This window comes from Echinops telfairi, unplaced genomic scaffold (genome assembly GCF_000313985.2).
Source record: "Echinops telfairi isolate 266 unplaced genomic scaffold, ASM31398v2 ScPeMD7_5592;HRSCAF=6446, whole genome shotgun sequence".
Lineage (NCBI taxonomy): Eukaryota > Metazoa > Chordata > Mammalia > Afrosoricida > Tenrecidae > Echinops > Echinops telfairi.
Window position 1 is genome coordinate 14,345,944 of NW_022109491.1, and position 13,343 is coordinate 14,359,286.

Consider the following 13,343-nt stretch of genomic DNA (forward strand, 5'->3'; position numbering starts at 1 on the left):
GGACTTTCTATTTCTGCAGAGTTGGAAACTCCCGCACAAGGGGACAGAGGCATTGCCAACTGGGCCTCATCAATTATTAAATGTGTGATTGTTGAGTGCCAACAACGTGCCAGACACGCAGGGACCAGATGGCAGGGATGCGCATCAAGTCCCTGCTGGGAAATGGCGGGCCAGGACAGACCCTTTGCGAAGCCTTGTGGTCTGACAGTTGCAAGCACCCACATCCAATCTCCCCACGAGCTCCTGTCGCACAGAGAAGCCAATGGAGTGGCCAAGGACAAGGAGGCAGGGTGGAGGGCAGCAGGGGTCTGGGGGAGGCAGGCAATATCCTGGGCTTTTTCAAGTCCCAGCTGGACCGCATCCCAGATTTGTTACATTTTCATTCTTAATCCTCTTTTACTTGGTAAACCTCTTTGACGCTTGTCTTGTGCCAGGCTGGGAGCTTGGCAGATCCAGCAATAAGTCAATAGAATCCTGGCCTTGCCCTTCAGGAAGGCACCCCCCAAGATGACTCTGCCAGAAGGGCACTGGCATGGCGACATGGTCTCAGCCTCGCTCACGTCTCCATTTCAAAGCCAGCTGGAGAGGAAGCAGGCACACCGCTTAGCAGGGTAACCAGCTTAAACTCAGCAGAACCAAGATCAGCGAAGAGGGGAGTTGGGAGGCAGGCCGCTTACACAGAGGAAACCAAGCAGTGTCATCATGCAGACAGAAGGCCACTGGGAATATCACCAGACAAACTCATTAAGCAAAGAAGGTTTAGGTGAAAATAACAAAATCATAGCACCCCGGACACCCCAGCATGAGATTAAAAGTTGAACTGGGGTTTGAGCTTCATATTATTTTGCTCATGTGATGACAGTTTAGGAGAAAGGAGTTTAGCGTGATCAGAGTGGATAGTGACTCGCTAAGGGACTCTAACCGAAACCTTTGAAATGCGCTGCCTTTAGAAAGAGTGAAGCTCTCAGCAAGTCCCTCCCATGGGGGGCAGGGGAGGGGGAGACAGCAAAGGGGGTGTTAGATTCAGGGACCTGCAGGTCGTAGAGGGAACTTGGGGTGGGGCGGTGAAGCAGACAACAGCGAGGGCGCATAGATGGTGAGCCCTCGATCCATACCCGTTAGTTCTGTGATTATCACCTGCTGGCCTCCCTTGCGATTGAGGCTGCCGCCGGCGGGTGGGTACCCAGGACCCGGAGCCGCTGGATTCTGAGCAGCTTGCGTTTTCCTAGTGTCTGATTCCCCAAGGCACCAGGAAACCCAGCTGAAGTCAGAGCACAGGGTATTGATTGGAAATCAGCAGAAGCATGTTGGGCAAACAAGCCGACTTCCCCTCCTGCCACGGCTTTCTGATCAATGGCGACCGAGAAAGTTGACACATGGCTAGAACAAGCTGCCTGCCAGGCAGCAGCTGAGCCATTATGCTAGTAGTTCAGGGCCTGTGCTCTGTGCTGGCAAGGCAGGGATGGCCCAGAGACAGTAAACTGAGCCCATAAGGAGTGTGTGCATGTGTGTGTGTGTGTGTGTGGCTGGGGGTGGGTGGGGGGTGGGGGAGGCTGTTGGAACCTCTATCCCTGGAGGTTGGGTGTGTGAATTGGAGAAGCTTGGTCCACCTGTCCAGGACTTTGTCACTCTCTGCTCCACGTGTAAGCAGAGGACCCGGCTGATGTGCTGACACACCAGAGCCTTGGCCCCACTACTCTTGCTGAAACAGATCCTGCCTCCCCCAGGTTGGGACCCCTCTCCTCGTTCCTGGGCATCTGCAGCCCTAGGAGAATCAGATCGTGGAACACATAGGGCAGCATTTCCCGTGGCATCTGGTCTGAGGAAGTGCCCCACGCCCCCTTTGACTCAGAGCCACACATGGACACCCCCTTATTCCTACATTTCCGGGGACCTCATCCTTCTGCAGTCATGGCTCAGACCCATCCCTTCTCTTCACTTCCTCGGCTTCTGGTCTGAACCTGATGTAGTGCTCCTTGGTGACACAAGCTCCTCCACCGGGTTCACGCCGTGCTGGCCAGATGCCACCACCATAAACTGCCGATGTTTCCCTGTCATACTCCGCTCATCCCATGTGAGTCACTAAATCCAGCCCACACGCAAGGAGAGAGCAACTAGGCTCCTCTTCCTGGAGGGAGGGATGCCAGTAACTCTAATGAGTCAATGTGGGAGAGATGCTTTGAGGCTATGCAAATATCCGGTTCCCCTTAGTCTCCTCCACCAGCTCTCGCGTTCATCAATGACTCCAACCTGCCCCGGGGAGGGCTGTGGTGTTCCAGTCCGTGATTCTCCGTTTCTTTCCAGCACGTCATTCCCAGGGGCCTTCCCTTGGCACATGGGAATGCCACTCACAATTCTCTTGCTTAATGCCCCTCGTGCTTTGAGGTCAGCCATTCTAATGGCTGTCCATTAGAAACTCCTGGGAAGGTGTCCGAAAGTATCAATCTGAGTTCCTCCTATCCAGAGAGGTTGATGCAATTGGTCTGGGGTGGGCTCAAGCATGACTATTTTTATAAAGGATCCCCCAGAGAATTCTATTCTCAGCCAGGGCTGAGGGCCACCGGCCTGACCCAATGCAATCCAGCTTCCCTGGGAGATTCCTGGCTTCTGAGTGGCCAAAGGAATCCCCATCGGCACTGCTCTTTGTCCCCAAAGTTAAAAACTGGGCTGCCTTCATATCAGGACCCACAGAGCATCACCAAGCATGTGTTGTTGGGGGACAATGATTAAACCTCAACAGAAGCAAAAACAGTAGCTGCGTTTGCACAAAAGTGGCAATTCCCTCCATGGCTCGATATCAGGGACCAGCAGTGCACGTGTCAGTCATGGCTGTTCGTGGGTTGCTATGCTAGTGCTCAGCTCTCTAGGAATATCAGGGCCTGTGGCCATGAAGTCACTGGCACATGCATCGCAGAGACATCCGGGCCTTCACACGTCTCTTCTGAAGGAGCAGGTTTGCAATGTATTTTTAAGGTGTTGGGAACAATGTTTCAAAAATCACTGCATTATCATGATCCAACCAGAATGCTCCTTCGATGGAGAATTCTGTTTGTTTAGCTGAAAAGTAGGGACACCATCCACAAAGCGACTGGCCCAGCAGTCACGACAACAGGCTCAAACACACCAATCATCTGGAAGCTGGTACGAGACTGGGCAACGTTTGCCCATTAGTTCTCGTGAGTCAGGAGCAAGTGGGTGCAGCTCACAAGAACACACCACGGTCACGTGAAGGGATTGTGTCAAGTTGGCCTCCTTTGATTTTCCTCTGACATCACCATGATAGAAAAGTCCATGCCTGGAGACACTTTTACAGCTAATTAAATAATAATGTTTAAAAGGTGGTGGTGCTGATCATACAGGAGGGAAAACAAATAAAATCCTTTATGTGATGAGCTGCCCCTGTTGTTGTTTACTTGCTCCTTCACCGTGTTACGATTCCAGTGTGTTGATGCATCCAGAGTATGGGCTGGAATCCGTTGGAGAAAGTCAGGAACACTTGGGATGAATCACTTAAAGGAGCTGATGACCCAAAGGGTTGGGGATGAAGACCCCAGGCTTTATCTCAGAGGGGCAGGGTCTACATTATAGAGGAGAGTCAAGCTGTCAGTGGGTAAATTGGAACTCAGTTTTCTTCTGTCACCACTAGACGCTGATGTGTATGGATTTTTTTCTTCTTTTTCAATTATCTGGGCCTCCTCTCTAGCTTGAAATTCTTCACTTATCAGAAGAACTAAGGTCAGATTCGCCTGACCTAAACGTAGTCTTCCTGTGGTTGCCCCTGTGATACCAGTGGCTCCGTGCTTAGCTTCTCATGGGAACGTTGTGGTTCAAACCCATCCTACTGTTGTTCTTAGGTGCCGCCATGCCGATTCTGGCTCATTGTTGCAGCCACTGGGTCCATCCATCTCATTCGGGGTCTTGTCCTTCTTCTCTGCCCGTCTACCCTACCAAGCATGATGGCCTTTCCATGGCTTGGTCTCTCCTGATAATATGTCCAAAGGATGTGAGAGAAAATCTTGTTGTCTGCTTCTGCCTGCACTTCCTCTCAGATAGATTGGGTGGTTCTTTGGCAGTGCGTGTCACTCTCAGTATTCGTGTCACTCTCAGTATTCGCCAGAACCATCCTGCAAGTGGATCGACTCTTCGTCAGTCTCCTAAAAACCATGACTGGGGTCAGGTGCACCTTAGTCCCCAAAGTAACATTTTTGCTTTGCAGATGCTGTGCAGCAGATTTACCCAATGCAGTGCATCATTCAGTCTCTTTAGTGCTGCTTCCATGAGCAGCCATTGTGGGTCCAAGCAGAACGTAACGTAATCCTTGACCACTTCCATCTTTTCTCTGTAACCATGATGCTACCTCTTGGTCTAGTAGTGAGGTTTGGGGTTTTCTTTATATTGAGTTGTCATCCATCCTGAAGGCTGCAGTCCTTGATCTTCATCAGCAAGTGCTTTAAGTCCTCCTCACTTTCTGCACACAAGATTAGTCGGGGGCCTCAGAAGGGCATTCTGGTTCTGGGAACAAAGTGTAGGAGGACGTGGGCATCAGAGAAGGTGCTCGTGAAAAGTGTCTTTGTAACTGAGGTCTGAGGAAGGATGCGGAGTCCGTGACCATCAGGAGGAGAAGGCACGGGAGGGAAAGGTGAGCCCAGCTGACCAAGTAAGCCGGTGAAAAGACCCTGTGGATTGGGGGACCCTGACCCTTTTCAGCTCCAGAGTACCCCAGGGAGATTGGGAGGGTCCCAGCAGCCCTGGTGGTGTCATGGGTTACACCTTGTACTGCTAAGTGCAAGGTCAGCAAGTGGACGCTTTCTGCTCCCATAAAGACTTAAAGTCTGGGAAACGACCCCCAAAGGGTCAGTTCTACTCTGTCTGATAGGATCGAGAGGCCTGGGAACCAACACGATGGCAGTGAGGGATGGGGAAGGGGAGGCCAGCCCCTGGACTGTCTTTTAGGGCAAGAAAATAGCATAGACTTAATCCTGAGAAAGCTGAGAAGCCATTGCGGTCTCCTTTCTCAGAAAAGGAGGGATTGGCTTTTGTTGTGGCAACTCCCTCTGGCGTCTGGGTGGAGAGTGCATTGGTAGCAATCAGGGATGAAGGGGACACCGGCACTTGGTTGCTCCAGGCCCAGGATCTCAGGGTGGTCAGACTTCTTGGTAACCTCTCCTTCCCCCTCCCCCCCGCCCCCCTCCCCTGCCTCCCACTCTTTATGATGGCCATTCCAACACACCTCCCTTGAGCTCCCGTTCCCAAAGGGGATCCACCCCACACAATTGCATTATGCGTATTATGGCCACAGCTCCATCCCATTCCATCGTTCTCATCCTCTTTCCTTCCTTCCCACCCCCTCCTGATCCCCCCACTAACTTCGTAAAACTTGCAAGTTAAATTTTTCAAAGACTGTTTCTGACAAAGCAGTGGGAATTAGATTTGGCGAAGCCTTTCATAAAAAATTGAAGGCACGCTATATTAACATACATTGATTTATTCATAGTGTTTCATTACAAGTAAGTGAGGATCCTGTAATACCAGGAAAGGTTAGGAGAGCAGGGGAACGCGCTATGTTATATTGACAGCTCTGTGGAGATTGAATCCTTTTCGGATTGAATTTGGAGCTCGGGAAAGGAATTGGCTAGTAAATAAGGCATGAGTTTTCCCTCCCTGTGTCTGTGTACCAATGCAGTTGCCACCCACCTGCAGGAAGAGCCAGGGCGAGTTTTAAGATGCACAGACACGTGTGTACCTCCACTGGTACACTGAGCTTTGTTGTCACAACCAGGGCTCTCCTCTGACACTGGGGAAAACGAGCGAGCGTCCTGAGCCCACTACAGAAGGTCTACTTGCCCTATCTGCCCCTCACTCTATAATAGGGACTTCTCTCAGTTCTTCCAAGCCTCCTCTACCCTGGGCCTCTGCACTTCTCTCTCTCTGGAATCCTTTCTTCGGCTCTGACTCCATGCCATCCTTCTCTAGGGTGGCTCGGTTGTCCCCTGAGATATCTTCCCAGTCACTAGCTGCCTTAATTGTGGGCCCTTCAGAAGCAGGCCCAAAGAGAAGGGACTGGATGTAACAGATTATTTGGCAGCTGTGGGAGTGGTCAAGGGCTTTCCTTCCATTTGGACCCACAGTCAAGGCTCTTGGGTATCAGAGAAGGTGCTCATGAAAAGCGTTATTTTCAAGAAGTCAAAGAACATATTGTGGCAAGGGCAAATACCTGCTGCAAAAGATCTCTTTACCTTGTTAAGAAGCCAAGATGTCACTCTGGGGACTAGAGGCCTCTGCCTTGGCCAAGCCATACTATTTTCAATCACCTCATATGTATTCAACATCTGGACAATGCCGCCAAAGACCTCAAACCAAACTCACAGTCATTAAGTCCATTCTAACTCCTTTTGACCCAACTGGTCCGAGTAGAACTGCCCCCCTGAGTGTCTGAGAATTGACATCGTGATAGGAGCAGACGGCCTCAACTTTCTCCTGCTGAGTGGGTGGGCTTGAACCACTCACCTGTGCATTAGCAGCTCCATGCGCAGCCTACTACACCCCCAGAGCAAGGAGCAAGACGACTCAAGAAGAACTGATACCTTTGAACTTCAGTGTTGGCAAAGGACTGTCCAAAGGATGAACAGCTCTGGTGTGGAAGAACAGCCGGAATGCTCCTTAGAAGCAAGGATGCGGAGACTTAGTCTCATGTACCGTGGGCATGCATGTTATTAAGAGGGACCAGTCTCTAGAGAACGACATCACGTTCGGTACAGTAGAGGGTCAGCAACAAAGAGATGGAGTGACGCGGTGGCTGCAACAATGGGTTCAAACTTAGCAAGGCTTTTGAGGATGGTACCAGCCAGGGACTGTTTCCTTCTGTTGGTCACTGGGCAGAACTGACTGAAGAATACCTAACAACAACAACAACAACAGCGATAAGGCGGAAACACCAATAAGTCAGGAAGCATGGAGGAGAGATGGTGTGTTGGTTAGCCACCGATGAATATGTTGTCCAGCTAGCGACACATGGAGGAGGCTCGCTAAGTGATGCTTCCCTGTTCGCACTCAGCTGCTAACTGACAAATTGGTGAGCTAAGTTCCCCTGAAGGCACCTCAGAAAAATCTGCCCTTTGTAACCCTAAGAAGCACAGTCCACTTGGATGCACAGCGTCATCGTCGTGAGTCAGATTCAACTGACGACTGGTTCAATTTTGTTTGGTACTTTGGGGGCCCATCGAGCTGAATGCCTGGAAAACTGGGTGAGCTCCTGTGAGAGGTCTGGGCATGAATGCACCCATCGGTGGCTGGTTGAGAGTTGCTGGCACCTGTGTGCTAAGTACCCAGCCCTTTGGACCAAGCACCCATAGAGAAAACCCTCGGGCAAAGAAAGACAGGCTTGCTGTGTTTGCCTCTGAGGAGGGCTGGGGTGGGCAGGGGGTACCCAGAGGGATTGTGGAGAACAGGCAGCCCAGAGCAACTGAAAGCTAACAGCCAGGGGTGGGTGGGCTAATACAAAAGGTTTTTCATTGCCAGGGGGGCACTGGGTCATTATTTGTCCCCAAAGGGGGCATTTGGCTAAATAAGTTTGGGAACCAATCATTCTATCTGCATATCATTAATTAAAGGATGCATTCATTCTCTTACTGATGTACTCACAAACATTTTGTGAGTACCTCCTGAATTCTAGGCTCTGACACTGTGCTTCTGGCAGCCCCAGATGATTTCAACCAGGCCTGGTCCTCATGTGGCTTCCATTCTATTGAGAAGTCAATCCACTCCTCATGCCACTTGTGTTTATTTCTGGTTCCCGCAAGAGTATCCCCAACTGAAGAGGACAGTCAGACTCAGGCAGACTTGGAATGCACCAACTAGATCTCAAAAGTAAAATGAGCAGTTATCTGCTTCTGGCGATGGCACCACATGTCGTGGAGAAAGGCGGCTGATTCCTCTCCCCTTTATTAAACGGTGAAGTGAGTGATTCCATGTGTCAAGGTGACAGTCCTGTTCTGAGCTGGGCTTCTGCCTCATTTGAACCGGCTCGGGCAAGGTCAACATAGGGGGATTGGAGCAGACACGTTTTCGTAGAATGTGGGGGATCTGGAGTAACGACTGGCATTCCACCCTGGAATGGGGGACCCTGAAGAGGGTCGGTGAGCCCTACCAGGAGCCTGTTGCCAGACCCTGGACATTTGCCAGGACTGGGAAGACGAGCAGGGTGGCTGGCTGCCATCTTGGATTAGGGCCACTCTTTCAGACTCTGCCCACCAAGAGATTTGGTTGCTATGCAACTCGCACAGATCACTTGTCCCAATCTGGTGGCTGTTCTGGGTCACTCACATTTTGCAAAATTGGGTCAGTTCTGCTTTTGCTGGGTTGGCCGTGAATGAGCAAGGCAGGACTGGTTTGAAGTCTTCCCTCTCAGCAGAGACAGGCTGGAGCAGAGGAGGAGAACCCCATGGAGCGGAAGGGCTGGGGCCCTTTGTAAGAAGAGCTTGAGGCAGCATGTCCATCCCACCCGCAGTACCCCTGTGTGCTGCTAATAGAGAATCCCTTACTCAGGAGGGGCTAAGGTGCTTCTGAGATGGGATTTACCCAAGTTGAAATGTGCGCTCAGGGTCAGATACAGCCTTTCTTACTAAGACTGCATAGGAATAAAAATAATGCAAATGATCTCTTTCACATTTTCCTATTGATGGTTATGTTGGGATGAGAATATGATGGATTTATTAGGCTCAATAGAATGGATCACTAAAATCAATTGCACTTCTTGTTTGTTTGTTTGTTTGTTTGTTTCTTTAATGGGGTGGCCAGAAAGTGCAGGGTTGCATTTGTGGCTCAGGTCGTATTAGGACAGCCTGGCTTCTGAGTGTCTGCAATGCCGCCCTTGGGACCATGTGTCATCTGTCAGGTGGTCAGTCCTGGGCAGCTGCTGTCCCCCCTTGCCCTGGCTGTGCCTCCCAGCAGCCTGAGCCACATTCCTGGGTGGGACAGTGACCTGTCTGTCTGCTGGCATTGACCTGTCCGTCTGCTGGGTTGTTGTGCAGATCAACTACAAGGCTGTAGGTTCGCTGGACCCGAGTGCCGACCTCTCCAGCCAGAGAGGGAAAGTGTTCAAGCTCCGCAATGAAACCCACCACCTCTTTGTGGGTCTGTATCCCGGGACCACCTACTCCTTCACCATCAAGGCCAGCACAGCCAAGGGCTTTGGGCCCCCAGTCACCACTCGCATTGCTACCAAGATCTCAGGTATGGCTCCCAGAGAGGGAAAGGCTACAGAGGCCTGGGCTGGGGTTTCTTCCTCCCCATCCCTAGGTCTCTTGGGGGTAGAAGGGGATGGAACCAACGATTGCTACGTGTCCTTAGAGCAGAGGTGATCCACCACCGGGGGTGGCAGGGGGGTGGGCCTCATCTAGGAACTTCTTAAAGTATATTTTGAAAAAAGATGTTAATTCAGTGTGATTCACCAAATAATTGGCCACAGGTTGAGATCAAAAGTATACTCTCTTTGCATACAAATTGGTTTGTAAAAAACAGGGAGAAGAAGTGACTTAATTTTCAGGCATATTTCTGTCACTGCAGGCCACAGAGGAGGTTCTCGTGAAATGTCTGGTGGACGCGTGAATGGATGAATGAACGGATGATTGTTACAGAGGCACAATGGTCCAAGGTTACACCCGGCCATCCTCAATGGGGCCCCCTCCAGCCCTGGTCACTTGCTTTCAGAATCTTTCTTAGCATTTTCGTTTTCCAAAATAACCATGCAATTCCTGCTGCGTGCCTATGCGTTTGACATAGAGCCAAACTCGTGGGGGTTGTGCTTTCCATTGACCCTGACTCTGTCAGCCAGGGTTCCCAAAAGTAGGCGATGGTGCCCCCAGTGGGTCACTGGAATGGTCCAGAGGGCGCTGTCAAAGCAAATGCCTACACTCTGTCCTGGATTACAGCCTAGAAGACAAAAGCTTTTCATTACCAGCGGGGCTGCTGAGGAATTTTGTTCCCCTGTCAAGGGGACAGGAGGCCCAACAAGTTTGGGAACCTCTGTTCTAAGCCGTTGCCACGTTGCTACACTGCTGTCATCATAAAGTTTCAGCAAGTGGATGGATGGCAATCTAATGAAAAGCACCCTGTCGCTGGATAGATTGGCTGTGCTCATGTGTTTTGTTTTCCTTTAAAATAAAACAATGCTTCAATAAACACATGATGGAATAAAGTTCAGTTCATTAGTTTGGATTATAACTTTAGGCTTAGATTCTAGAAATTGAAATACTGAGTCAGAAGGGATGTGCATTTTAATAGCTCTTAATACAAATGGCTAAATTACCTTGCAAAGGGATTAGAGTTAGTCACACTCCCCCTCAGTTGAATATGGGCGGGAGGGGAGTGGAGGCCCATGTGATTATTATGATTATTATTTCTGAGGTAGAGGAGGAAGAGTTCACCCTTGTTTTCATTTGCATGGTAAGCACGGTTAACAAATCAACGGCACTCATTTCCTATCTTTGTTCAGTGCCCGTACATCCTGCATCTAGATGTTCTTTTGGTGGGGGACTTCCAGATTTCTGAAGAGTTCTGGTCCCATCGTCACCACCCTTCCCCAGATTGTACCTTGAAGGGCCTCCTAGCATGCTGGGCATGAGGCCCACAATTGCTGAAAGCCCCGGATGCCCTGTGACTTGTAGCTGACTTCCCGTTTCTAACTTAGCTCCTTCCTAGCCATCCTCATTATCTTCCCGGGGAGGAGTAGGGGGGATGTTGGGACCTGTGCTGACCACCTCTCTCTGTTGCCTACCTAGCCCCGTCGATGCCTGAGTATGACACAGACACTCCGCTCAACGAAACAGACACGACCATCACCGTGATGCTGAAGCCGGCCCAGTCCCGGGGAGCCCCGGTCAGGTGAGCCGAGCTGCTTGCCTCAGAGTTTGCAGTCTCCATTGTCGGACCTGAGTGGGGTTACTCCCAGGGCAAAGATCCCTGCAGGAAGATGCTCAGCCGCCCCCGGCCCTGGTCAGAGAGCTAGGAGCCTCTCCTACCACTCCCACCCTGGAGGATGACTGACAGGCTGGGTCAGAGGAAATATGTGGATGGGGAGGTCAAGTGGGTGGGGAGAGAACTTTCTGAAACATACCTTAAAATACAATTCATGTGTGGAGTTAGGGAGCCTGGAAAGAAGCCTCTTGGCAAGACCATCTTCCCACGTCTTCTTGCCAGTAACCGACAGGTGGACTTGATGAACTCTGGACAGACACAAGGAAACAAAACACCCACTCAGAACTCAAGAAGGGGTCAAGCGCTCAGAACTCATGGAGCCGAGGCTCTCTGAGCCCTATAGCAGGACAGAGAATTGCTCCCAAGGTTGTATTGCTGATCTGTACCAGGAGAGCTTAGGGTTCAGGAGCACACTTGGATCTAGGTAGCCCAAGCATGTCAGCAGCCAAGTTGTCCCAGCATAAGTCCATGGGATCGGGAGGAGTGTGAGGGATGGCTAACTCTCTTTCAAAAGCTACATTTGCAGAAGGGTTGTGGCTCCTATGCTGATGGCTATCTTGGTTCAGGGCCCCAGCAGACAGGATTATAGCCCCTTGAAATGCTGTAGAGTGTTGGGTGGAGTGGTTGGCAGGCTGGCTTACTGCAGTTCAGCAAGGAATCATTGGCATGGGATGGGGCACCAGGGAATAAAATGATCCATTCATTCATTTGGCCCATCAATCAACAAATACTTGTTGAGCATCTCGTCTACATCAGGAGCCCAGGTGGTGTAGTGGATTACTCTACTCATTGGGCTGCTAACCTCAAGGTCAACAGTTTGAAACCACCAGCTGCTCCATGGGGGATGATGTGGCTTTCTATTCAGTTACAGTCTCAGAAACCTATAGGGGTCATTCGACCCTGTTCTGCAGGGGTGCTATTAGTCAGAATCGACTCAATGGTAGCAAGTGCATGTCAGGCGCGACTTCAGTGCTTGGGATTTGATATCGAATAAACCAGGAACAAATCACATAGTTTATGGGACTGGTCCCAATCCTAACTATGTGGATACCACCCCCTCTCAGAAGAATGCATTCAGAGGACAGCACTGGGCTACAGCTTGGGGAGAGGGGTGCATCGGATTAGAGTACCAGGGAGAAACGCAAAGGGATGGAGAGGGAGGAGAGGACATCCTGCCCCACCAAGCCCCATGGACAATGTTCCTGCTCAGAGCAGACAATGCATGGGGAGGACTGTAGAGCCAGCCCCATCATCCCTCACTACACCATGGCACTGCGGGGGGGTGGGGGGGGCACCACTGGAGACACAATGCGGGAATAGTGCACAGTCTGACCCCATCATGCTGGGGCGAAACACTAAGGGCATGCAACAGAGCAGCAAGGGGAGCAAAGTGATGAAATCCCCGGGGAATACCAAAAATACACTTTGGAGACAGAGGATGGCACCCCATCAGACTCGACTGGAAAACACTCATAAAGACCAACAAACAGACCTTTTCCATTTCTGTCAGTGGTTTTCTTTTTGTGATTGTTATTTTGTTTTTGTTTTATTTGTTGCTGTTATTGTTTTGTTGGGTTTTACTTCCTTTGCTGTTGTATTTGGATTTTCCTGGTTTTTACACTTGTTAATGTATCTGCATGTCTATCTAGATAAGATAGGCGAGATAAATAACTCAGAGATGAAAAGAACAGGACCAATGGTTCCGGGGGAATATGGGAGAAGGGGAGGTGGGAGAAAGGAAGGTGGGCGAGACCAACCCAGGGACAAGGGAACAACAAGTGAACTAAAATCAATGGAAAGAAGGGCATGGAATGCCTAGTGGAGCTTAATCACGGGCAATGTAGCAGCGAGGAATTACTAAACCTGAATGAAAGCCGAACATGCTGGTGGGACAAGAGGAAAGTAAAAGGAAATAGAAGAAAGAACCAGGAGGCAAAGGACATTTATAGAGGTCTATATATAGGCATGTTCATATATATATATATATAACAAGAGGGAAATAGAACTATGTACTCATCTATATGTTAAGAATTAAGGTTGCAGATGGACACTGGGCCTCGACTCAATTACTCCCTCAACACAAGAACACTTTATTCTAACAATCAAGCATTCTGTGATGCTCACCTTCCCAACATGATCATTGAAGACAAAATGGGTACATAAGCAAATGTGGTGAAAAAAGCTGATGGTGCCCAGCTATCAAAAGATATAGCATCTGGGGTCTTAAAGGCTTGGAGATAAACATGCAGCCATCTAGCTGAGAAGCAACAAAGTCCACATGGAAGAAGCACACCAGCTTGTACAATCATGAGGTGTTGATGGGATCAAGTATCAGGCATCAAAGACCCAGAACAAAAAATCATATCATT

At 50.1% G+C, this 13,343-nt stretch overlaps 1 protein-coding gene across 1 annotated transcript in view; it reads left to right on the top strand.

Moving 5' to 3' along the window:
- The window catches only part of PTPRT (protein tyrosine phosphatase receptor type T), a 459,397-nt gene that overhangs the window by 148,506 nt on the left and 297,548 nt on the right, over positions 1-13,343 (top strand). Inside the window, exons 3-4 of the mRNA XM_045295498.1 lie at positions 9,030-9,231; positions 10,779-10,881. Of these exons, the coding sequence (XP_045151433.1) occupies positions 9,030-9,231; positions 10,779-10,881 (305 nt within the window). The remainder of the gene's footprint in view (positions 1-9,029; positions 9,232-10,778; positions 10,882-13,343) is intronic.